The sequence below is a fragment of the Puntigrus tetrazona genome, chromosome 20 (genome assembly GCF_018831695.1).
Source record: "Puntigrus tetrazona isolate hp1 chromosome 20, ASM1883169v1, whole genome shotgun sequence".
NCBI classification, from domain to species: Eukaryota; Metazoa; Chordata; class Actinopteri; order Cypriniformes; family Cyprinidae; genus Puntigrus; species Puntigrus tetrazona.
This window is the reverse complement of record NC_056718.1, coordinates 4285708-4310707: the sequence shown is the minus strand read 5'-3', so window position 1 is coordinate 4310707 and position 25000 is coordinate 4285708. Positions and strand designations below refer to the sequence as shown.

The window sequence follows — 25000 nt, the reverse complement described above, 5'->3', positions numbered from 1 at the left end:
AACTTTCAAGACCTGTCTGCGAGCTCCCAACAGAAACCTAAGGTCATGATCATATGCATTGTCCTGTATAATATCTGACCACCGAGAGTTCACAGAGATGAAACCGCAATGCAGAGACCTCAGGCAGGCTCTGACTGCATCAGATGGAAACGGCTTCAGTGCAGTTTTTTTGCAGAGCCCTGACTGACACATCTGTGGTGAAGAAAAAACTGAGCTCAACCAGTGGTGATATCTTCCACCGGATTCACGATTTTCCTAATTAGTGTGGGTTGCGTAACATCCTCATTCCTAGTATTCAGAACAGCAGGGACAGTGTCCCTGGTGAAAGGACAGTTTCTGTGAAAAGACGGGTGCTGCAGTGTTGTTTTCAGGCTTGAAATGTCCTTTCGTTTGAGAGACAACTGTTGTTCTATTCATTCATTGGTGAATGAGGGACTGTTGGTGTTTTTGGAATTTAGCCTTGACCTCCTTTGAAGTTAAAAAATAGGAAAGTGACAATACCACAGGAGAGGATAGCGCACACTTCAAAAACACAAAAAATGGTATCCTAGCAACAGGAGACTGATGCTGGCGGGTTTCGCTTTATTCCAGAAATGCATCTAGAGCTTAATCTGCTCAGATCTTTTTCTGGTCTGTAAGCTACTTGACTAAAGCTGTTTGGAAATAACAGATTTCTGATTATTTGATTGCAGATTTTTTTGCACACACATATAATATATTGTACAGTATAAGTTCACTTTAAAACTACAATTTTTTAAGTTTATTAGCTTACCCAAAGGGCATCTAAGGTGACTTTTTTAATCATTGTGGTCTGTCAGTAATATAATGGTTGGTATAGGGATTTTCTCTATGAGAGGTATATGAGTTAAAAACTATATAAATACTGTAGTTTTCTCATTTGAATTTCTCTGTGCATGTTTTATTTTCCTCTCATAGAGAAAGTTCCCTATACCAACCATTATGTGACTGACAGACTACAACGGTTTGACTTAAAAATCTCAAAATTGGATATGATGAAGAAAAAAAACCACCTACACTTTAGATGGCCTCGGGGTAAAGTGATAAACTTAACATTTTAGTTTTAAAGTGAACTATCCCTTTAAAAGCAATATGTTAGATTAAAATCTCAAAATATATGAGAAAGTGTAGGCAAATATCTTTGGTCTCTGACCCGGTCACCATAATTTTTTTTCTTCACTAGTTAATTAAAAAAGTCATTTTAAAAGCACAAAAACATTTAATTTTAAGTAAAAGAGTTCCCCAGAAAATAATCCTAAATATTATATATAAGTATCACATATGAATTGTCCCAGTTTGAACTTTATCAGCAAAAAACAGAACAAATAAACCATTGCCAAAGACTAAAATATGCATGAGTCTGGTAGATTCACCTTATGTGAACTGAAAATACTTCATTGTAACCTCATTGCAAAGAGGACAGAACCAAATTATAGTGTTAACAGTTGATAATAAACAACTTCATTTAAACTTATATGGATGTTCCTTGCTAGATTTATATATCTTCATTTTAATTTATTCATCAAGGTCTGTCTCACAGCTCCTGAATGTGGAATGCTCCCGGAATGTTGCTGCAAGGCTAAAAACCTAAGAGCACTCAAGAGCAGAAACAGTGTAAGAAAGTTTAAAGGAATAGTTCACCCAAAAATGACAATTCTGTCATAATTTACTCCCCCTTGATTAGTTCCAACCCTTTATGAATTTCTTCGCCCTGCCGAACACATAGGAAGATATTCATTCAGGTCTGGAACTACTTGAGGGTGAGTAGATGATGAAAGAATTCTCATTTTTGGGTGAACTATTCCTTTAAGAACATAACCATTCAGAGATGCTGTTCTATCATAAATACACTTTTTAAAACCACTTGGCTTTTAGATAAGCTCTTCAGACTGCTGGAGACTGAATTCAGGATAAACCACAGCAACACAGTGGTCAAGAAAATTTGATGACAAGCGATTTATACATTTTCCAAACTATAAACAGTGGCTTGGACTGTTTCTAAGCAGGATGCTTAAGCATTAAGGTAAGATAATGTCTTAGGGAAGAAACCCTAAAAACCATTTGCGTCATGGCTGAGTTGCAAGGTGGGCATTCATTTTCAACAATTCAGCGGTTCCACAATTCTGCAGAAAGCACTGCAAATTTCCAAATCCCATGAATTGCTAAAAAAAGACCACTGTTGAACTGGTGAGGACACACACTCCTCCAATCGTGTCTTCATGAGGACTGAGGAGCCAACAGGGTTAGAGCCCCATCCAAAATAGTGTTATAAAAGCCATAACCCCTCATCAAAGGTAAAAGTCTGCAGGACAGGCATTTTAAAACAGTTTTCCTTTTGCCTGCAGAAATGTCAACTGCATTCAGGCTTCGAAATGGTTCACTTCCCCCAAAGGCAGTCCCCATTTTTTGTAAAAACAAGAGGAAATATGAAGATCTGTTTTGAGGATTTTAGGTGTCAAAGCCCAAAGTCAGGGGTGTCCAGTCCTGCTCCTGGAGAGCTGATTTCCTGCAGAGTTCAGCTCCAACCCCAATTAAACACACCTGAACCAGCTTATCAAGGTCTTAGGCAGGTGTGCTGAAGCAGGTTGGAGCTAAACTGCAGGATACAGGACATGCACTGCATAAAATGCAATGGTGATAGAAAAATATATGAAAGAGGAAAATTGTAATTCAACACTTTCTCTTGCAAAAACACTGTATGTCCACTTTCAAAAGCACTGAAATATTTTTCCCCTCTGACCTCATACTTTTCCCAACATAAATAATTTACAAGCAAATGCAAGCTTCCATAGGGGAATGCAAAAGTTTCAGGAAAAAAAAACATTAAAATTATCCCTCCAGGCTGATTTTTATTACATCCATATTCATGTGATAAACTTTGTGTAGGAATTACGTTATGTACGTGGGATGAATAAATGAAGTCGAAAACAGTATATATATGACTGACTTCATGAATCCCAATAAGAACTTTCAGGAACAACAAAATGTTTAATCGAAAACATAATACAGGTCCGACAATTACATGCAACAATTTGGTGAAGTCATCAGAATAGCATATGGAGCAAAATGTCAAAAGGTGAAAGACTGAGACACACTGTGTGAATTTGTTTAGAGAATACCCTCTCCTGGCAGATTGCAGAAACGGCTGACGCTCAGAGGAAAATCTCCCTCCAAATTGGCCTGCGATGACATTGGGGGCGCTTTAGTTAAGTTTTGCCTGACACAATATGAAGGTCACGGTTTGCGTCAACAAAATCGGATTGCTGATTGTGTTCTTTGATGCAGCCTGTACCAATGTGCCACCTGGCAGCTTCATTAACAATTTGTTACACAGCGTTTCATTAGGCAAGCAATAAATAAATGGATTATCGATGCGTTTCCACCTGGACAAAGCCTCTACAAGGCTCTACAAACGCCAGTCATAAACACTGCTGAGGAAGAGGTGAAAAATAGGTATGTGAAAAACTATTTTTTACAATCGATAAGCGGTGAGTATCCTATGTTTTTTGTTTATCTGTCCACGACTTATCGTTATTAACATTATTGGCTAATATTACCGGTTCATTAATTGTTATGTTAATGGTTTCAAAAAAAAATTTCACCCTGCCAGTATGTCAGTGAATTTAAACTAATGCTTGTATTCAGAGTATGTTTGTATACTATAGTGAAACTAATGTTGTGTTTTTGTAATGTTAAATACTGTTAAGTATTTAAAGTTTAGGGAATATTGTTATTTTTTCCCCATGGTACTGAGTACAGTATTAGTGATATCGGTACAGACTAGACATTGATTTCTGGTATCATGACAGTAATTACCACTACTACTTTTTCATAATTATATATATTTTTCTGTTTAATACTGTAAAGTTGCTTTGACTTGACTAATACCCATTTTTGGGTATCAAGTTTATACCAAAACGAAAATTTCATCATGACGACCTTACTCCAGATGATAAATCAATGTTTTATAAATCAACTGTCAGATGTAGGGTTTTTGAAGCGATGACTTTGGGTGAACATATGATCTCACAGAGATAACGGAGATTATTTTCGAATCTTTGTTAGTGTTCATCTGAGGAAAGAAAATACATTTGGGACAGCAGGATGAGCAAATGACCCTTTTTCCCATATACTATGTCATTGGTTTAACAGCTGAATTACAGCACCCTGTCAGTGCTACAGCTAATAAAAAAAAAGATTTTATAAGGCCTACAAATAAAATCTATAAAAACTCAGTGCTCAGTGTTGCCAACTCAAGGACTGGGTTCAACTCAAGCTAACGAGTTTTCACACAGCACATTTACAGTCATACCATTCACTGAGAGAGCAGATCAATGGTTACTCAAACTATGCTTGTCTTATCTCGATTTGTATCGTCTCCCTCAGGTTGTTGAGAAAGGACTCGCTATTGTTTAATAAGGAATGTGGGAATTCGTGACAGACGGCCTTTCTGTCTGACTAAAGCCAGCTGAGAGTTTCTGTACGCCATCTCTTGCCTGCTCTCTAAGCCAAACAACCAAGACAGACAAGACCTGACACTGTTGCCAAGCCACATATAAAGTCTAGAATATGGTCTCTTGTTGCTTATTCTTTGCCCTTTAAACCTGCCATGGATTCATTAATGTCCTACATGCTCTGACAGCACGCACAGAAAGTTTTGTTTAAGACTACCATGTTGTGATTCTTTCGTCTTGTGCATACCAGAAAAACAAGTTTTAAAAAGAGCAACTTATACTCTGGTCAGCAGAGTGGCACACCCTTTTTAAACCTGTTAAATAAATCAGAGAAAAGAAACAAGTCTGACTGAAGAACTCAGCCAAGTTATATGGCAATTTAAAATTGTAAAATATTTAAAGGGATGTCCAATTTAGTTTTTTTATTTTATCTGTGTTTTAAGATGCAAAAAACTTAAACTGCACACTTGAATGAATATATATATATATATATATATATATATATATATATATAGCTTACTGGTGCCTATTCATGTTAGAACAATACTTTATAAAGGATAAATTGACTGTTTACTAATGCTTACTTGATAATTCATAGTGTGCAGTTATTAAAGTGTTACCCCTAAGCCTAAATTCTGCAGTAATATGGCCTTGCTTTAAAAATAACAGAAAAAAAAATAAAAAGATGAAAATTATCTGGTCAACAAATCAAAGTTTAGTGTCTGAAATTCCATGAATGTTATACAGCATCATCACACTAAGATGCACTGGCTGAGCAAGTTTAACAGGTTCACTTTGACCCTCATAGGGTCACTGCCCTCATTCTTACACTGAGTTTTGATTTTACAAGCCACTGACATAAGGTGAAACATCCCTCATGAGATATCGCAAGAACATATGTGCGTAGAGAGAGAGAAAAATAAACATACAAAAAGAGATGAATTTATGATAAATAACCAAGTATATTTATCTTTATAATCTGCATCCTTATCAAGCTTAGCCATTACTTGCATATGCCACACCAAACTTGCCAAACTTAACCTGCTAGGATTAAACCTAATCTATCTAGGATAAACCAAAACACATCAACTGAGCATATCTCCCTGGAAACTTGAAAACAGATGGACACCCCCTGGTCAGATAATACCCCCTCTGTGCACCCAACCCATTAACATTTTCTACCTTTGATCTGTCTTTTTGCATCACGCACAAATGTATATATGGGTATAAAGCACTCATAGTTTCATAGTCCCCTATACAGCTAATTACTGTGGTTCATTGATAATTATATATAGATCATTTACAAAAACAGTGAATTTAAAAAAACATACAAAAATAACCAAGTATGTGTATAAAATTCAGGAACAATAAAACAATAATAATAATAAATATCCTCAAGCAGGGGTTCAAGCATTTTAAGAACCTCGAGCACTCATAGATATTTCAAGATGATATTACCCAAAGATGCTGAAAAATCACAAATACAAATCACTACAAATATTACTGAATGACTATTGAGATTGCATTTTTGGATTATTTTGACAAGGTTCTTCCATATGGGTGTTTAGATGATGCATGTCAAATCTTCGGAGTAGTGAGCACTATGTGCTTGAACCCCTAATATTATATTAATAATTCAATGTTCCTGTATGGTCCTTTTTTTTTTTGATTAGTCTAATTTAGAAGTACATAAACTTCTTTAGTATTTGTAGTCCCTATTAGCATCTTATTAGTATCTTATTTAATCAAAAAGTGTTTTTAAAATTCAGATTTGATGTAGGAATGTTTAAAAACAGAAAATTAACAGACTTATTTTATTTGTCACTGCACATTGCAAACCCCAATTGTAAAAACTATTAAAAAAAATTCCAGAGGCAACCCAAGGTGTAAAAATGCCAATTTTCATCCGCATTTTGGAATTAAAAACAGGGCACTTTATTATTTTTTTAAAAAGTGCATGATGATCAAGATTCACGTAATCGTTTTACTTTTGAAATTTGCATAATGATCAAAATGTAGATCACTTCAAATATGTATCCCACAGAAACCAGTGGTAGAATATGCTAGCAATGTAGCTCTGCTTCCTTTCTGTGTAAAGGCTTCAACTCTTGAGTTGTGAGGCAGTTGTGCAACACAGCTTGGGATCGAACATTGCCATGAAATATGAACCTGTCTCTGATGATTACCACAGCACCATCTGTGCATTGGGACGGCCAACGGCTCGACTGATTGACGAGACCCCTTAAAATGGAAAGAGAGCAGGGGACCTCATACACACACACACACACACGCACACACACACTCCAGCCCATCCAACCTCTTACCACTACCCAATGTTTCGGCAACTACCTCCACAGGTCCCACTTCACTCACTTATCACCTTCATATACGGCTGTTAGCAGGTCTAAAGAATCCTCATGGAATTAAGATACACACTTCGAACATCTATGAGCTCAACTTGACCATCTTATTAAATGACACGGCACCACATATTGAATCAGGCCACACGCATTGACCCCAGGAATCTAGCGTGATCAAATTCACTTCATTGATCGGACAAGCTTAAAGAACTACTATGATGTGCACAAACCATGAAGAGTTTTTAAGGGTGGAAACATAATCAAGAAACTTGTCACGATTCAGCCTTGATTTAGTTCATTTACTAGATTATTGGATCATGTTTTACAAAAAAAATACTATTGCATATTTACTTTACTGTGCTGTGCTAATGTGAATGTTAATGTTTGCATTAATGTGCGCGTTAGTTACAAATTAGCCTAGCTGCAACGTAAAGGAGAAGCATTACAGCATATGCACATATAACTATTTTAAAAATATTTTGTGGGTTGCGACATTAGACCTGATCGATAAAACAGTCGAGTAAAAAAGTATTGAATTGCATTAATAAGCTAATGTTTTACGTGAGGCAAAAGACCTTAGAATCGAGCTTAATAGGATAAAATTAACTTTTACTCACTTATTGAAAAGGATGTAATAATTGGATTGTTCGAAATAAAAACCATATACAACTAGACATTGTGGAGAGCTTACATCTTGGCTACGTTCTCTCTTAATACCAACAGAATAAATAATAGAAAACATAAATTTCCTTTTCCAGCTTTGAATTAATTTTATGAGGAAGGAGTCTGCTTAAGTTTCACAGTGCAATACAAATAAATGTAAATAAATAAAACTATATATATATATATATATATATATATATATATATATATATATATATATATATTTGGGGTATAAGCAGGTGTGAGACCTAAAAATGATACCCTGTCATACAATTGTTGAAATTTTAAACACAATATATATTAAAAGCAATTGCGCAGATAAAAGCTACCCAACCTATCTTCAGTTGTCACTTCAGAACTGAGATTCAGAAGACAGGACAGCCTGTGTTCATCACAATACCACTGTCCTTTCATCTGAAATCCTGGTGCCGCTGAAGTGCAGCTAAAGCCAGGCTTAAAATGCCATTTCATTACAGTTATCAAACTGTCAGCTCATGTGTTTTTTTTAAGGGCTTGAATAGCGTGATCTCATTGATCTTTTTTGCGAGCCCCTTTCATAGCATGAGAAAACAATGACCATCAGCAAATCCAAAATCCATAAACACGATTTACTTGTAAAAGCAATTAACACAGTCCTTACTCAAGGCAACACTCGCAATGCGATACCGTTGCTTTATTGATCTGAGGTGATTTAGGTAATTAGCACCGGGGTAATTAGCTATATCTTTAGTAATATTGTAAGCCCTTACATTTACTGTTGCCTGTTAAGTATATACAGTTAGTAAAAACTTATACATTTTTATATAGTTCACCCAAGCTGCATTGCAAGTGTACTTATGCAAACATATTTACGGTTAGTAGATTGATTGTGTTAAAACCCCATTAATTAGCATCTACAAAGATCTACAAGTTACTCGATCAAAACTTACTTCAAAACTCACTTTCAGACCAAAATGCAATGAACGTGGACCAAGAATGAAGGTGCAAAATGAAAGTTTTATGATTTCTCAAGTATTATTTCTAAAGAGGCTACCCAGAACTTTATTTTTAAAGGCTTTAGACATGTAAAACATCCACGCTTCATGTAATTATTGGGTGTGTTTAATAATATAATTGTTAATCGTTATCTCATTATGCGGTCATGCAAACTAACTGGTCAATCAGTTTTATGTTGCCTAATGGGTTATTTTTGCCTCTCAAAGTGATGACAGCAATTGAGTTTTTTTGAACCAATTGCAATTTATGAATCACTGGGTTCAGCTACAAATCCTTTTTACTGTTCGACTGAAAAAGTTACCTAAATTTTGATGGTGAGTAAATTAACAACACATTTTGTAAATTAACAACACATCTCTTTAAATATGTACACGGACACAAATTATGTCAACTTTTTAGAGCATACTAATATATGAATGGCCTTAAAAAAAGATGGCAGCAAAATATACTCACCGTTGAGTCCATTGGGAATGCTCCTGTGATGATGAGGTGCGGAAAGGTCGATCCATTGATCGTCATTATGGTGCCAATCTTGGTTTCTACAGTCTTGTTTATGTGATTATGATGATGGTCGGGGCTGCCAGCACTTCCACCGCTGGAGGTACTGCTCCCATCTCCAACATCCCTGACAATCCCAGAACCTCCATTCAGGTTGCTCAGACTGGACTGGCTGTCTATAGAGCTCCGAGATCCTGCACCATTCCTATCTTCATCCAACATGAGAATGATCTCCTTTAGCTCTGCATTCTCCCGGAGGACGTTTTGCTGGTTGACTTCCAGCTCCTTGAGTTTATTCTGATAGGTGCTCACCTCTTTCCACATGGAGCTGGCTGTATATCTCCCAAACCTCTGCCATTCACGGGACAGCTTCTTACCTTTCTGCCGGTCATCATCGAGAAAGCAGCAGAGTTCCCTGAGCTCCTGGTTATCATCTTGCAGTTTCTGGTTGATCTCCTTTAGATTACGGATCTCATGGAGGTGCACCTGCAGTCTACGGTTGACGTCCTTCATCATGTTCCCATGCTCTAGCATTAGGTTCATTTTCTCACTGTCAGCCCTTCTCAGTCTCTTGATCAAGTCCTCTTTGCTCCATCTTACCAGTTCATCATCTGAGATCTTACTCAGGTCATCATTAGGACAATGTTTTGCCATCATGATGCTTACAGAGAAACAGTCTCAGGGTTAAATATTCAACATAGATCTAACATAGCGTTGTGTTTCGATCCCACCAAAAAAAAAGCAATGCAAAAACGCATTTAAAACATGACCATGTAAATAATTTCGGTAATCCTTTTACAACGAAATACTATGCGTGAACCGATTTGTATTCCACACAAATATATTTTCAAACCTTCACCTTTATCAACGCCTCACTTAGCGATAACTTCACAGTTACGAGTGTATTTAAATATCCTAGAATATGCGTGACACACGAATCCACGGGCATCGTTGTAAATGTTTTTCTCAAGAAAACAATTTCTTCATACACGCGCGATCTTACAGGTTTCCAGAGCTGTATTTCAAAAAATAACAACCATGCACAGCGCATTCATTAAAAACATGCTTGCAATTGCGTTCGAATTCATCGGAAGCTCCAGAGATCAGATCAGAATGGGTTTGCCGTAGAGCTCCATACGCGTGCCAGGGTCTCGGGTTCGGTTCTTCCTTCGACTGGTGTGAAACGATCCCAGCGGATCTGTCCAGGTTCAGAGATGAGAGGCAAAAGGCAGGATCTGCCCTCTTAAAGAGACAGTACCACATTCCCTCTAAAAGACCCATTTCAATTCTGTTTAAAAATATATAGCCTACATTATAATGGATTGCGATAATTGTAAGTGTGATTAAATTATTCACTTCTATTTGTTATTATTTATTTTTTAAGATTATGCAGTACTCTGCTCTGTTACACACATTTTAAAGACCTATATTTGGTTAAAAAGGAGCACATAGGTACCACAGATTTTTGTACATTGCAAAATTCCTAGACTTTTAAGTGAAATACATTTTAAGTTAATTTGGATTAAAGTGTCTGAGTACAAATTTAGCATTAGCTACAAAAAATAAATTAAAAAAAAAAAACATCACACATTCAGTATCAGATCCACTTGGCCAGACCAGATTACTATTTTAACCTACAATAAATTACATTTAATTTAATTTAATTTAATTCAAATTTATTAAAACTGAATTGTCTAATGGTAACCACAGATTTACATCCCTGCTGAAAAAAACAACTAAAACCAGCCTAGGCTGGTCGGCTGGTCTTAGCTGGTTTAAGTTAAAACAGCTGGTTTTAGCTGGCCTCCCAGCCTGGCTGGGCTGGTCAGGCTGGTTTTAGCTGGATGTCTCCCAGCTAAGACCAGCCTGGCATGCTGGAAATGTGGCAAAACCCCTCTAAAACCAGCCTGCTGACCAGGGAGACCAGCTAAAACCAGCTACTTGTACATTTAAGTACAATCTTACAATATTACATGTATTTAAGCTGTGTACTGGTGGGTTAAATCAAAGGTGAAGCTGAATAATGTGTACTCAAGTACAATCTTTATACACTTTATTTTAAGCAGCTTATGTCTTTGAATTTACTTTTATAATTATGCTGTATAAAGTCTGCAAGACATATGTGACAACCCTTTGGTTAAATAGTCGTTCTGTAGCTGCCTATAATCTGCATAATCACAAACTGTAAGTACAGGCTAATTTAGTTACATACATGACATTTTGTTTACTTACTAGGTAAGTTACTTCTTATTATAGACACCTTGAAATACCCAGTAAATTATTTATTTATTTTTAAATTTACTTCAATGAACAAGAAAACAATAACCCATCGGTGTCCAAAGTAGGTCCTAGACAGCCACGGTCAGAGAGATTTCCTCAGACCTTGGTAAAAACTCATCTGTAGCTTTCTAGTAATCCTTACAACTTGATCATGTGTGTTTGATTAGGGTTGGTCTGAGAGTCAGGACTGAAAAGTGCAGGACTGTGTAGTCCCATGTTTAAATTTCAGTGAGATTTTCAGTGAGAGTCATTGTTAAAAGTATTTAAATCCTTGATTAAAATGTGCTTCAGGATTTCAGCTACAGTAGTGAACATCTGAAGTCGTCCTAACATGTTCTTGTCTTAGAACAACTTTGATGATGAGCACGTCAAATGTTGACTACATATAACTGTAATATCGAGAAGCTAATCAGGTTCTTTTGACTACTAGACACTTACGGGCAGGTGTTTGGAGCTAAAGCTAGATAAAACAACAACACTGCAGGACAGGGCCTTCTAGGAGCTGAGTTTGACTCAAGACTACAGAACGTGATTGTGGAAAGTTTTGTTGTTAAACTTCGCCCCCTAGTGGATAAAAACTTCATCCGGGTATTATAGTCGACGAAAACATCGACGATAACGAGGCATAAAAAACAATTTTATGTTAGCTGGTACATAAAATATTTCCTCTTTTTAATAAATTACTCTAAATACTGTAACAATTTATTTCGATCTCAAATACTTCTTACATCTTAATTTTAAAAAGCTGTAAACTGTCATATTCATATTTGTTGGCAAATAGAAAGAAAGTACTATTGTTTTCAGCTTCCATCATATACTATTTTTACACGTTATGTGTTGTAATGAAATAAATAGTATAGTCTCTGGCCGGCTACTCGAAGCTGGCTCCATAGCTCAGTGGTTAGAGCACTGGTCTTGTAAACCAGGGGTCGCGAGTTCGATCCTCGCTGGGGCCTGCACTGGAATTGTTTTTAATTCAGACGTTTCCTTAGTATATTATTTTCGCATTGTAGTAAAAAAATGTTATTTCAATTGATAATAATACAGAAATACTGTATTTTTAACAGCAAACCCACTTTTATTATTGTATTGCACTGTTTAATCTCCCTGCGTATAGCGTGTGAATTTAAGAACATTTGAAAATCAGAAAAAATAAAATTCCAAGATGACAGATACTTCTTACTACTAAATTTGTTAAACTGATACAACGGTAAGTATGATTCTCATTGAGCATGTTGCCTGTTATGTTTATATCACACTTGACCATATTTTGTATATTTAAACAAAACCTTATGTCACCACAATGGACTACACTGAAACTGAATTAAATAAAAGCACAAATGTCGTGACAAATGATTAGTACGTCATAACGCTCTCTGCTCGTGACACATCCTATGAGCAGTGTTTAATGTAGCAGATCACTCCGCTCTGGGCCGCAGCGTTCTGTGCCTTCAATGTCAAAAAGACTGTCCAGGAACCAGATTGAACTCAAATCTCTGAAGCAGTTTGGCAAGTACAAACTCTTGCCTCCATCTGAATGCAGAAACACAAACAGAGTGGATCAAGAACACAGCAAATTTGGTAATTGGAAACAAGTCTCAATCAACATCTAAAGGAATCCAAAACATGAGCCTGCATATTCTGCAAGTCCAAAAATTCTTAGTAAAAAGGGAAGTTGTGTGTTTGATCACCTGTGAGAAGACCTGTCCCAAACAGCTCCGTGGAATTTAGTGCAAATGGATAGTAGCAGTAATAAGGCCTTTCAGATCAGAACACAATTAGAAATCAATAGACTTGATGATAAAATTACACAGCATAATTATGAGATTATGGCTGTAAAAAGAGCCTTGGTGTCCTGCTTGAACTTTGTTGAACCCTGAACCTTATTAAAATATAGTTTAATGCAACTAGAACAGGAGCAAAAAGATAAACAGGGTTGTTGTATTCCAGCTTAATACAATGATTATAAAGATAACAATCGATTTTTTTATTCATTTTAGAAATTAATAATAATTTGAAGACAAAGGTTGTAAACAAGAGGCTGGCTTCTCAGAATTACAGTCATTATGTTGCAAATGTGGTTGAAACAGAGCCGTAAAGGTTGAAACAGAAAGGGTTGAATACAGATAAAGGTTGAAACAGAAGGTTGAATACAGATAAAGGTTGGAACAGAGTGGTAAATGAGACTGTTATATTGACTCACTTTAGTATTCACATCAAACTGGATCAAACTTCAATGGATTTTAAAAATACTGTTCCATTCTTTGGGGAGACATAAGAACTGAACTGTATGGGAAAGGTTGAAAATTATTGAAATACTTATTTAATTATATACATGATATAACAAAAGTTGTTGACAGAATTATTGCAGAATTTTCTCCATTCAAATTGACAAAGATCTGTACTTGTCTTATTAGAAAGAGCAGCCATGGGTCGGTACCATGATGGCTAGAGAATGATCCAATACTCACAAGAACAGCAAAGCTTCGCCTGGGATTTTCATCCCATTTATAACCATGTCCTCGTGGAGCCAGCGATTGTTCCTGGAGCAGTTGGGTACAGACGCAGCTCTCTTCACCACCTGCAGCATTAAGTAAAGAACAAACACAGTTTAAAAAAATAGTTACAAATGCTTTTGTGTTTGTAGTATGTAAACATCCCACCATGGCAAGTAAGTGAGTTTCAAGATTCTCATATGAAATGTCTTTTTGTCCCAAGGACTTCATCCATCTCACAGCCCTAGGAAGGAAAATAAAATTCAAAACTAAAAAGCTTTGTAATGCAAGACAGACAGAGAATACTGCTTCCACTTCTGTTTTAACAAGTATATATCTCAGGATATTCTGCTAATTCCATGATTGCAAATGAGAGTTGATTGGTTGTTGTCTTCGTTCAAACAAAAAAACAGTTAGAACTGTACAAGTTATGAACAAAAATCAAAAGCAGCTTTCATAACTCACCAGCGATGAAGAAAGTCACAAAATTGTTCAACATCTGCTCATGATTTGCACTATCTAATTTTTTCTCCTCTACAAAAATAGAAATTTGGAATGAAATTAACTATATGACACGCTGAAAAACCAACTAACTAAAAACTCACTATTTATGCGTTTATGACATGAGAAATCAATTATAGCCTTGATCTCCTGACACATATAAGAGGTCTTTGGCACTGACAAGTCAGAAAAAGACTAGCCCCTTAAAACCGACATGGTTGAAAATAGTCATGTTTCCAACATATACACTAATTTGAATGTTAGGTTAGGGATAAAGGACACCTTGTTTAAGCTTGGACTATTTAGGATGGTCATTTCTACATAGCAGCTCAGTACTATGTGAGTCAACATAGACATAAACAGGAGAGAAGTAGCCCAATTTTTCCACAAGACTCAAGATCTCAGACTGTCCACTGGTTTTGGATTGCTTGTTGCCTGTCTATCGACTCTTGCCTGACTCCCTGACCCTGACGTCGGTTTATCTGTACACCATGCCATTGCCTGGTATCATTATGACTCCTGCCTCATATCCCCTGTCGCTCGTTGTTGGTCTCTCTGCCTTGTTCGGACCTTCCCAATAAAACCTTGCAAGTGATCAAAACTTCTGACCCTAATACTTTTACAAATACAGATTGACAATCACTTTTTATTTATTTAGCACTCTTAACAACACATTGTACCAAAGCATACTGTGTCAGCATAGATTGTGTCAAGTTTGAATAGGGTCTGCTGAATTGATGATAATCGCCAGAAATCAATGTCCTCAACTATCAGGCCAGAGGCTAGGCACCAACTGAACTGCAACTAAAAACCAAACTAAAACCGTGTCTTTTTTGGCAAGCCTTGCAAAACATAGTGCAAGATTAGAAAGATTTAAAAGATCATTTAACATGTTACTGAGGCCCAAGCTTTCTAACTAATAATGAAACCATGAATTAATAGTGTCAATTTTCTCACTTAATTTTTTTTTTTTTCCGTGTGTGCTAAAACTTATTAACTTTATAACTGAACCTCAAGGAACATAATAAAATAATTCAAAATCCATGTCATGTCCCCTTTAAAAGCAACCTCTGAAGTTAATGAACTTTTTGTAATCAAGTTTGTGCTGTATCACATGCTGATCTATGGAAACCAGTGTTCGACTGAAATCTTTAAAACTGAACCTTAATGTTCTCGGACAAAGAGAGCCACATACCTGCTGTTTTGGGATGTGTGAGAGAATGTTCCTTGGGATGTCTTCCATTTTCACTGTTGTTTTCTCTCTTGTATCCATTTTCCTGTTTTACGCAGGAGTTCAGCGCTCCCACTTTTTTGAATGGCTTCCAATTCTGGGCATTAGCTGAGAAAAAAAGGTTATATAGCATTGATCCTACTACTGGAGTATCTTTGAATAAATTCTCTACCGCAGTTAAATGTCTCTGACATCTAACACCATGCCCTTAAACACAGTTCAACTGCATCCTCAAAGTGACTTCTTCAGTGAGCTTCAAAAATACCCTAAATCAACACCAAAAGCCACCTGAAGATAAAACATGAGTAATGATTACCACACGTGACATTCCTTGCATTAGACCTGTTTTGAAAAGTGGGAAGAAGAGTGAAACTCTCACAAATGACGCCGAGTGTGACACAGTTGGACCGGCGGTCATGGCTGATGGCAGGTGTTTTTGTGTCGGTTATTTCCTCCAGATGTCCATTAGCGCCAGACATGTCACTACAAAAGCCCATCAAGCTTCGTAAGTATCTGATGGATAAGACAGCATGAGTTGAGGTGCACACTCATCTCAGTATACCAGAGATGTTCTTGACCACGTTGCTAAAAGTCGATTCATGATGCGACGCTGTTTGTAAATTCAGATGTCATGGTCCACACAAGTGAGTTGTGATCATTATCATGAACCTGAGAGTTGCATTTCTTTAATTCAGCTTAGTGACATGACTTTGCAATTGTTTTATTTACGAATTAATCTGTATATCATTTACTCCTAATTAATCTGTATAATTAATTCATATCATTAGTCTACTATGTAAAAGTGTACAGCTATATCCTAAATCATATTCACCTCCATCATATAGTAAACAGTACATATAATTTAGAATCCGAACTTTTTTAGCAGTCTCCAAAATAATTACTTAATTAAAAGCAACACCTCTTCTCTAGAGAGGCACGCACTTTTGAAACACATGATGAATGTTCACATGACAATGTTCACAGGAGCTTACCATTACACATACTGCTTTCCCATTATATGTTAATACATCTCTATTTTTTTAATTTTATAATTTTGATACCATGGGTCAGAATAGTGACCCATATGAAAAAGGTTAGATTAATGTTCTTCTATATTGTCATATTTTCTATTGTATGTACTGCCTCCTCAAGTCAAAACACACATATGAAGGATATGATATAGATGGATTTGGGCTATCAAACATGGCTGCTAACATATATTAAGTAAACAAATTAAACTTCTAAAATTATATTAGAATCAGAATTAAAAATTTATTAGCTGTTTTTGTGATCTTCTGCATTTGGATGCATATGAATAGAAGAATAAAAGTGGAATAAAAAGTACCTCACCTAATCAATAACCTTTAATTCTACTCAGTATCAGTGTTAACCACACCCAACAATGCTATGACATAGAAAACAAATAAAGCTACCTTTTTCCAAACAGGTTATAGAGGCGTAGGTATCAGGTTCTTAATATATTTAGGTGACATCACATTTGTCTATAATAATAAAAGTGTGATTTTTGGTCATTTATATAAGTTTATATCTTTTTGGCTTTACCCTCAACATAAATGAAATTAATGAGATTAAACATGTACCTTTGTGAAGCCTCAGGGCAATGAACTGCATCAGACTTGGTGAAAGTGTTCAGTCTGGAACAGGGCCATATTTTTTCTCCCTTAATACAAGAACATGATTAGAACACTTTATAAAAATACCTTATAGGATTAATAGATGTCCTGCATCTATTTAATTTCTAGCTGAAATGAGAATTCCAATAACAGTGTTTTTATTATAACTATCAAATATATTTTGATTAACCTTTGACTCAAAATTTTTTTTAAATAAATAAATAAACAAAAATGAGTAAAACATTTTCACATTATGTTTTAAATGCCAAAAATTGTTGAAATTTCATTAATGCACACTACGTGTGATATGCGACAACCCACTGGCTATGTAATAGTGACAAGTTTTTAGGTAAAGTCAAATAAAAAAGAAAATAAAATAAAAGAATAAGTGTTTTGATCTACCACTCAAGAAACAAGTCATGTATAAGGCTATCCGACTTCATCGTTTAGCAAAAGTGCCAGAACTTACAGAAACTGTCAAGATATCAGGATATTTATTGCAATGTAAATGTATATATTTTTGTCAAACACAAGTATAAGAGAACCAATTCTTAAAGCTTTTACTTGTTCTTTGAGGTCCAGGTAGATGATCATATTTCTGATGAACATGATGAACATACATATCAATATGCAAGAAATGCACCAAAAACAGCAACAAGCAGGTAAAACGCAATATATAGAACCATTCGAAGATCGCGATGGTGCTGGACTGTAGCTCAGTGTATAATGCGCGCCTGCCTACCGCCGTCAGATTATCAAACGACGTATTTCCGGTCTCTGATTATTGCTGGACGACAGAGGGCGTCTTCTTCCTTCCTACTTTCTAAGACTAACGTGCTGATTTAGAGTACGCTAAAAGCACTTCATAAAACATATTTGCATACATTATGTATTAATATTGTAAGAGATATAAAGCATAACTGATTATTTCAAATACTGAGATTTATTACAACGTAACATATTATTCTTTTTTAAATATATATATATGTGTAAAATTTACAAGTATTCATCCTTGGGACATAAATACCAGGTGCATTACACAATACACAATACCAACACACACACACACACACACACACACAATGGTCACAATAATACCAAACACAGCCAATATTATGGGGGACATTCCATAGACGAATGGTTTTTATGCTGTACAGACTGTGGTCTATTGGCAATTTCTGTGATTTTTAAAAATGTAATCCTTGTGTTTTATGTTTTTTCCCTCATGGGGTCCTAAAAAAACACCTCACAAGGTCAAAATTGACTGTTATCCCATTCCTGTGGGGACATTTGGCCCTCGTGAACGGATAATCAATCGGGAGCAACACACACCACCCTCTCTCTCTAAAAAGAATATTATTTCAATTGATAATAATATGAAATGCTGTATTTTTTAATTCACTTTTATTATTGTATTGCACTGTTTAATCTTCTGCGAGAAGGAAATATAAGAACACGAAAATCAGAAAACTACCTGCTGACAGATACTTCTACTACTAAATTTGTTAAACTGATACAACGGTAAGTATGATTCATTGAGCATGTTGCTCGTTATGTTTATATCATGACCATATTTGTATAATTCACGATATTTAAACTAAAACCTTATGTCACCATAATGACCACAATGAAACTGAATTAAATGTAAAAGCACAATGTCGATAAATGATTAGCATGTGATAACGCCTCAAGCTCAGACCACATCCTGCGAGCAGTGTTTAATGGCAGATCACCGCTCTTGGGCCGCAGGGTTCCTCGAAGCCTTACTGTCAAACCAGGAACCATTGAACTCAAATTCTGAAGCAGTTTGGCAAGCACAACTTGCCTCCACCTGAATGCAGAAACACAAAGTCTTCAATCAACATCAAAGGGAATCCAAAACATGAGCTCGCATATTCCTGCAGTCCAAAATCATCACCTGTGAGAAGCACCTGTCCCAAACAGCCTCGGGTGGACCGAAAAAAATGGATAGTAGCAGTACAAGGCCTTTCAGATCAGAACCACAATTAGAAATCAATAGACTTCTATGATAAAATTAACAACATACTATGAGATTATGGCTGTAAAAAGAGCTCATGTCCTGCTGAACTTGTGTCACCTGGAAGCTTATTAAAAATTTATGAGTTTAATGCAACCAGAACAGTTAAAAGTGCGCACGGTTGTTGTATTATAGCTTGTCATAATGATTATAACACAGATTTATTTCTTTAGTCAGTTGGACTCAGAATTACAATGATTGTGTCATGAATGTCATTGTGGGTTGAAACAGAGAGTAAAGGTTGAAAGAGAGGTTGAATACAGATAAAGGTTGAAACAGAGGGTAAATGAGATATTATATTGTTATATTGGACTTACTTGGGGCACACATCAAATCTCTCTGGATCAAACTTCAATGGATTTTTAAATACTGTTCCATTCTTTGGGAGATCGTAAGAACTGAACTGAAGGGAAAGTTGCTGAAAATGATTCAACACTCATTTAATTAAATACAATGAAAGCCAAATAAACTTGTTGACAGAATTTATTGCAGAATTTTTCTAGAATCTTTCTAAGAACAAGAAGCTGCCTGGGATTTTCATCCCATTATAACCACGTCCGCAGATCTAGCCAAGCTCCTTCAACACCTGCAGAATTAAGTAAAGAACAATGTACAGCCAAAAATAGTTACAAATGCTTTGTGTTTGTAGCATGTAAAAATTCCAATCTGCGACAAGCAAGTGAGTTTCCAAGGTCATCATATGTTCTTATAAATGAATTGTTAACTAACTAATTAAAAACTCAATTACATTTATAAAAGGGGTTTATGTATCAACACTTAGCCTTGATCTCCTTGACATATAAGAGGTCTTTAGTACTGACAAGCCAGAAAAGACTAGCCTCTTAAACCAGGTGATTTTTTAAACAGAGAAATTGAACGAGGGCTAAAATAGTCATGTTTCCACATATACAATTAATTCTTGTATCAGTTAGAACACCTTGCTTGCTTGGACCATTTAGGATATAATATTCCTCACAGAGTTGCTCAGCACTATGGTGAGTCAACATAGACATAAACAGAGAGAAGCAGCTCCACGTTCTTCCACAAGACTCAAGATCCTAGGACCACAGGTTCACTGGTTCTTGATTGTTTGCTGCCTGGTCTATCGACCCCTTTGCCTGGACTTCTCTGACCTTTGTTATTGCTGCCCTCGCCCTGACCATTGCCTGGTAATGTTTACGACTCTGTCTTTTTGTTCCTCATATTCCTGTCACTGTTGTTGGTTCTCTGCCCGCTGGACCTTCCTTAATAAAAGCTTGCAAATGGATCCAAACTGACTCCTCGTTACAACAGATTGTCAATCACTTTTATTTATACAGCGCTAACAACATTGTACCAAAAGCACATTGTGTCAAAAGTGCACAGATTGTGTTAAGTTTGGCTAGGTCTGCTTTATCAATGATATTCGCTAGAAATCAATGCCCTCAACTATCAGGCCAGAGGACTGAACTGCAACTTTGAAAAACTTAAACCATGCTGCTAAATAGGTTTTTTTTGGCAAGCCTTGCAAACATAGTAAAATTAGAAAGATTTAGAACAGAATGCCATTATAAACTCTAATATTTAACATGTTAACTGAGGCTCAACTAATACAGAAAAACCATAGAATTCTCAATAGGGTGTATTCTTAAAAACATATTTGCACACATTATGTACATTAATTAAGTTCTTTTATAGATAAGTTCATGTTGTGTTTCCACAGTTATGGGGGACTCTGGATAGATCGTAATGGTTTTATACTGTACAGACTGGTAAAAGTGACACTCCACACCAACCCCACACTCAACCCACCTTTATAAACAAATCACTTTTTTAGATTAAAAATAATACAATAATCTTGAAGTATTTTATAAGCTTGTTTGCTAAAAATGTGCCCACACAGTCCAAATTTACAGGTATCCTATTCTTGTGAGCATAAATACCAGGTGTACACACAATAACACACACAAACATAGACATTGTTTTCAGGCTTTATGGGGACATTCCATAGACGTAATGGTTTTTATACTGTGCCAGACTGTATGTGCATGGTCATACACCAACTCACACCCCACCATCCCTACAGTAATCTATTGGCAATTTCTGTGATTTTTTAAAAAAAATGTAACTTGTATGTTTTATAAGTTTGTTTCCTCATGGGGTCCTAAAACATCCCCACAAGGTCAAATTCACTGCTATCCCTTTATCTCTCAGGGGATGATTGATCCGTAATGTGATAAATACCAGGTGCACACACACGCACATACATCAATAATACTCCCTTCACCCTCTCTTCTTACACTCGCCTCCCAAAAACAAAACAAAATGTAATAGAAATGCTTCAGTGGTATTTTTTGTTTTTCCTTTGTTCATACAATGGAAACCAAATGTGGGACCAATAATGTTTGCTTATTACTTCTATATCTATTCTATAAATATATATATATATATATATATATATACAGTTATTATATATATATATATAGTATATATATATATATATACATACATGCATATATATTAAGCAAAGGAACCTAACTACTTATTGAGTGTTAATTAATTCAAATTTTTCTGAGATATTAATATGGAGTTTTCACTAGTTGTCAAGTTATAATCATCAAAATTAAAAGAAATAAACATTTAAAATATATGAGTCTGTGTAGTAATGAATGATTATAATACACATGTTATAATATAGTGTCAATGCTGAATGGAATTAGTGGAAATAAATCACTTTTGATGATGTTATAATTATAGACCAGCACCTGTATGTTCTTGCTTTAAGAACTTTTGATGAACACGCCAAATGTTGACTAATTATATAACTGTAATATTCGATGCAGCTCCTTCAGAGTTTACCTCCAACCCCACCTGAACAAACCCGGTAGCTAATCAGGTTCTTTGACTACAGATTACTCACGGTGCTTGGAGCAACGCCAGATAAAACAACAACACTGCAGGACAGGCCTTCTAGAGCTGAGTTTGACTCAAGACTACAGAACGTGATTGTGGAAAGTTTGTTGTTAAATCCGCCCTCTAGTGGATAAACTATCCGGTATTATAGTCGACGAAACATCGACGATAACGCAGGCATAAACAATTTTATGTTGCTGGTATATAAAATATTTCTTTTTTAATAAATTACTGTAATACCTTAACAAACCATTTCGGGTCTCAATTAATTCATATTTAAATTTTTAAAGAGCTGTAACCGTCATATTCATGCTTGTTACAACATAGAGGTTTTTAAATATTTCCCCGCATAATATGTGTCGTCAGATGATTAAATAGTATTTTCTTTCTTCACTTCAGTGAATGTTATAGTTTCACCTAATAATAATGTGAAATACTGTATTTTTAAGAGCAAACCCACTTTTTATTATTTATTATGATTTCTCTCTGCATATAATGTATATAAATATAAGAATTATTTGAAAATCAGATAAACAATGTCAAGATGCCGATACTTTTACTACCAACATTTTGACCACTAAAATGGTTAAACCGATACAACGGTAAGGCGATTCTCATTGGAGCATGTTGCCTGTTATATTTATATCATGACCATATTTGTATAATTCCACGATATTTAAACCGAAAACCTTATGTCACCATAATGGACTACAATGAAACTGAATTAAATAAAAGCACAAATGTCGATAAATGAGCCAGTATATGATAACGCTTCTGCTCAGACACATCCTATGAGCAGTGTTTTTCTAATGTAGCAGATCACTCCGCTTAGTCGTTATAGGGTTCCTCAGTTTAATGTCGAAAGACTGTCCAGGAACCACAGATTGAACTCAAATTCGGGAGTTGGTTTACAAGCACAACTTTGCCCATCTGAATGTGCAGAAACAAAGTCTCAAAGAACATCTAAAAGGAATCCAAAACATGCAGCCTGCATATTCTGCAAGTCCAAAATTCCTCTATAAAAAGGAAGTTGTGTGCTTCATCACCTGTGAGAACATTCTGTCCCAAACAGCCTGTGGACCGTAAAAAAATGGATAGTAGCAGTAATAAGGCCTTTCAGATCAGAACACAATTAGAAATCAATAGATCTTGATGATAAATTACACAGCATAATTATGAGACATATTGCAAAAGAGCTCATGTCCTGCTTGAACTTGTACACCCTGAACCAGAAAAAATTTATGAGTTTAATGCACCAGAACAGAGTTAAAAAAGTGCACGGTTGTTGTATTATAGCTTTGTCATAATGATTATAACACAGATTTATTTCTTTAGTCAGGTTGGACTCTCAGAATTACAATGATTGTGTCATGAATGTCATTGTGGGTTGAAACAGAGAGTAAAGGTTGAAACAGAGGCTTGAATACAGATAAAAGGTTGAAACAGAGGGTAAATGAGATATTATATTGTTATATTGACTTACTTTGGGGCATTCACATCAAATCTCTCTGGATCAAACTTCAATGGATCTTTAAAATACTGTTCCATTCTTTGGGAGACGTAAGAACTGAACTGTATGGAAAGGTTGAAAAATGATTCAAATACTCATTTAATTAAATACAATGAAATAAATAAAACTTGCTGACAGAATTTATTGCAGAATTTTCTAGAATTTTCAAGAACAGAGAAGCTGCCTGGGATTTTCATCCCATTTATAACCATGTCCTCGCAGAGACGCAGCGTTTCCTTCAACACCTGCAGAATTAAGTAAAGAACAAACAATAGAAAATAAAAAATAGTTACAAAATGCTTTGTGTTTGTAGCATGTAAAAATTCCACCTGCGACAAGTAAGTGAGTTTCCAAGGTCATCATATAAAGTGTCTTATAAATGAATTAGTTAACCAACTAATTAAAAAACTCAATTACATTTATAAAAGGTTTATGACAACAATTTAGCCTTGATCTCCTGACATATAAGAGGTCTTTAGTACTGACAAGCCAGAAAAGACTAGCCCTTAAAACCAGGTGATTTTAAACAGAGGAACAGAACGAGGGTTAAAATAGTCATGTTTCCACATATACACTAATTTGAAAATGTTAGAACACCTTGTTTAAGTTTGGACTATTTAGGGATATAATACCTCTACAGAGCAGCCCAGTACCTCATGCGTGAGTCAACATAGACATAAAACAGAGAAGCAGCTCCAATGTTCTTCCACAAGACTCAAGATCCTAGGACCACAGGTTCACTGGTTCTGATTGTTTGCTGCCTGTCTATCGACCTCTTGCCTGGACTCTCTGACCTTTGTTATTGCTGCCCGCCCCTGACCATTGCCTGGTATCGTTTACGACTCTGTCTTTGTCTCCTATATTCCTGTCACTGTTGTTGGTTCTCTGCCTGTCTGACCTTCCTTAATAAAAGCTTGCAAATGGATCCAAACTCTCTGACTCCCGTTACAAATACAGATTGTCAATCACTTTTATTTATACAGCGCTTTTAACAACATTGTACCAAAGCACATTGTGTCAAAGTGCACAGATTGTGTTAAGTTTGGATAGGGTCTGTTTTATCAATGATATTCGCTAGAAATCAATGCCCTCAACTATCAGGCCAGAGGACTGAACTGCAACTTTTGAAAACTTAAACCATGCTGCCAAAATTGTGTCTTTTTTTTTGGCAAGCCTTGCAAACATAGTAAAATTAGAAAGATTTAGAACAGAATGCCATTATAAACTCTATCATTTAACATGTTAACTGAGGCCTGCTTCTCTAACTAATACAGAAAACCATAGAATTCAATAGGGTGTATTCTTAAAAACATATTTGCATACATTATGTATTAATTAATTAGTTCTTTTATGACATGTTCATGTTGTGTTTCCATGTTTTATGGGGACTCTGGATAGACGTAATGGTTTTTATACTGTACAGACTGTAT

At 35.8% G+C, this 25000-nt stretch overlaps 1 protein-coding gene and 1 non-coding gene across 2 annotated transcripts in view; one reads left to right on the top strand and one right to left on the bottom strand.

The window, feature by feature from the left end:
• Positions 1-10190, bottom strand: part of LOC122324562 (coiled-coil domain-containing protein 85C-B-like) — a 33833-nt gene extending 23643 nt beyond the window's left edge. The window contains 2 exon segments of the mRNA XM_043219094.1: positions 8945-9002; positions 9005-10190. Of these exon segments, the coding sequence (XP_043075029.1) occupies positions 8945-9002; positions 9005-9646 (700 nt within the window). The 5' untranslated portion in view covers positions 9647-10190.
• Positions 10191-12152: 1962 nt separating this feature from the next.
• On the top strand, positions 12153-12225 carry trnat-ugu. Its single transcript has one exon. It is a non-coding gene; the product is annotated as a tRNA-Thr (tRNA).
• The last annotated feature ends 12775 nt before the right edge of the window (positions 12226-25000 follow it).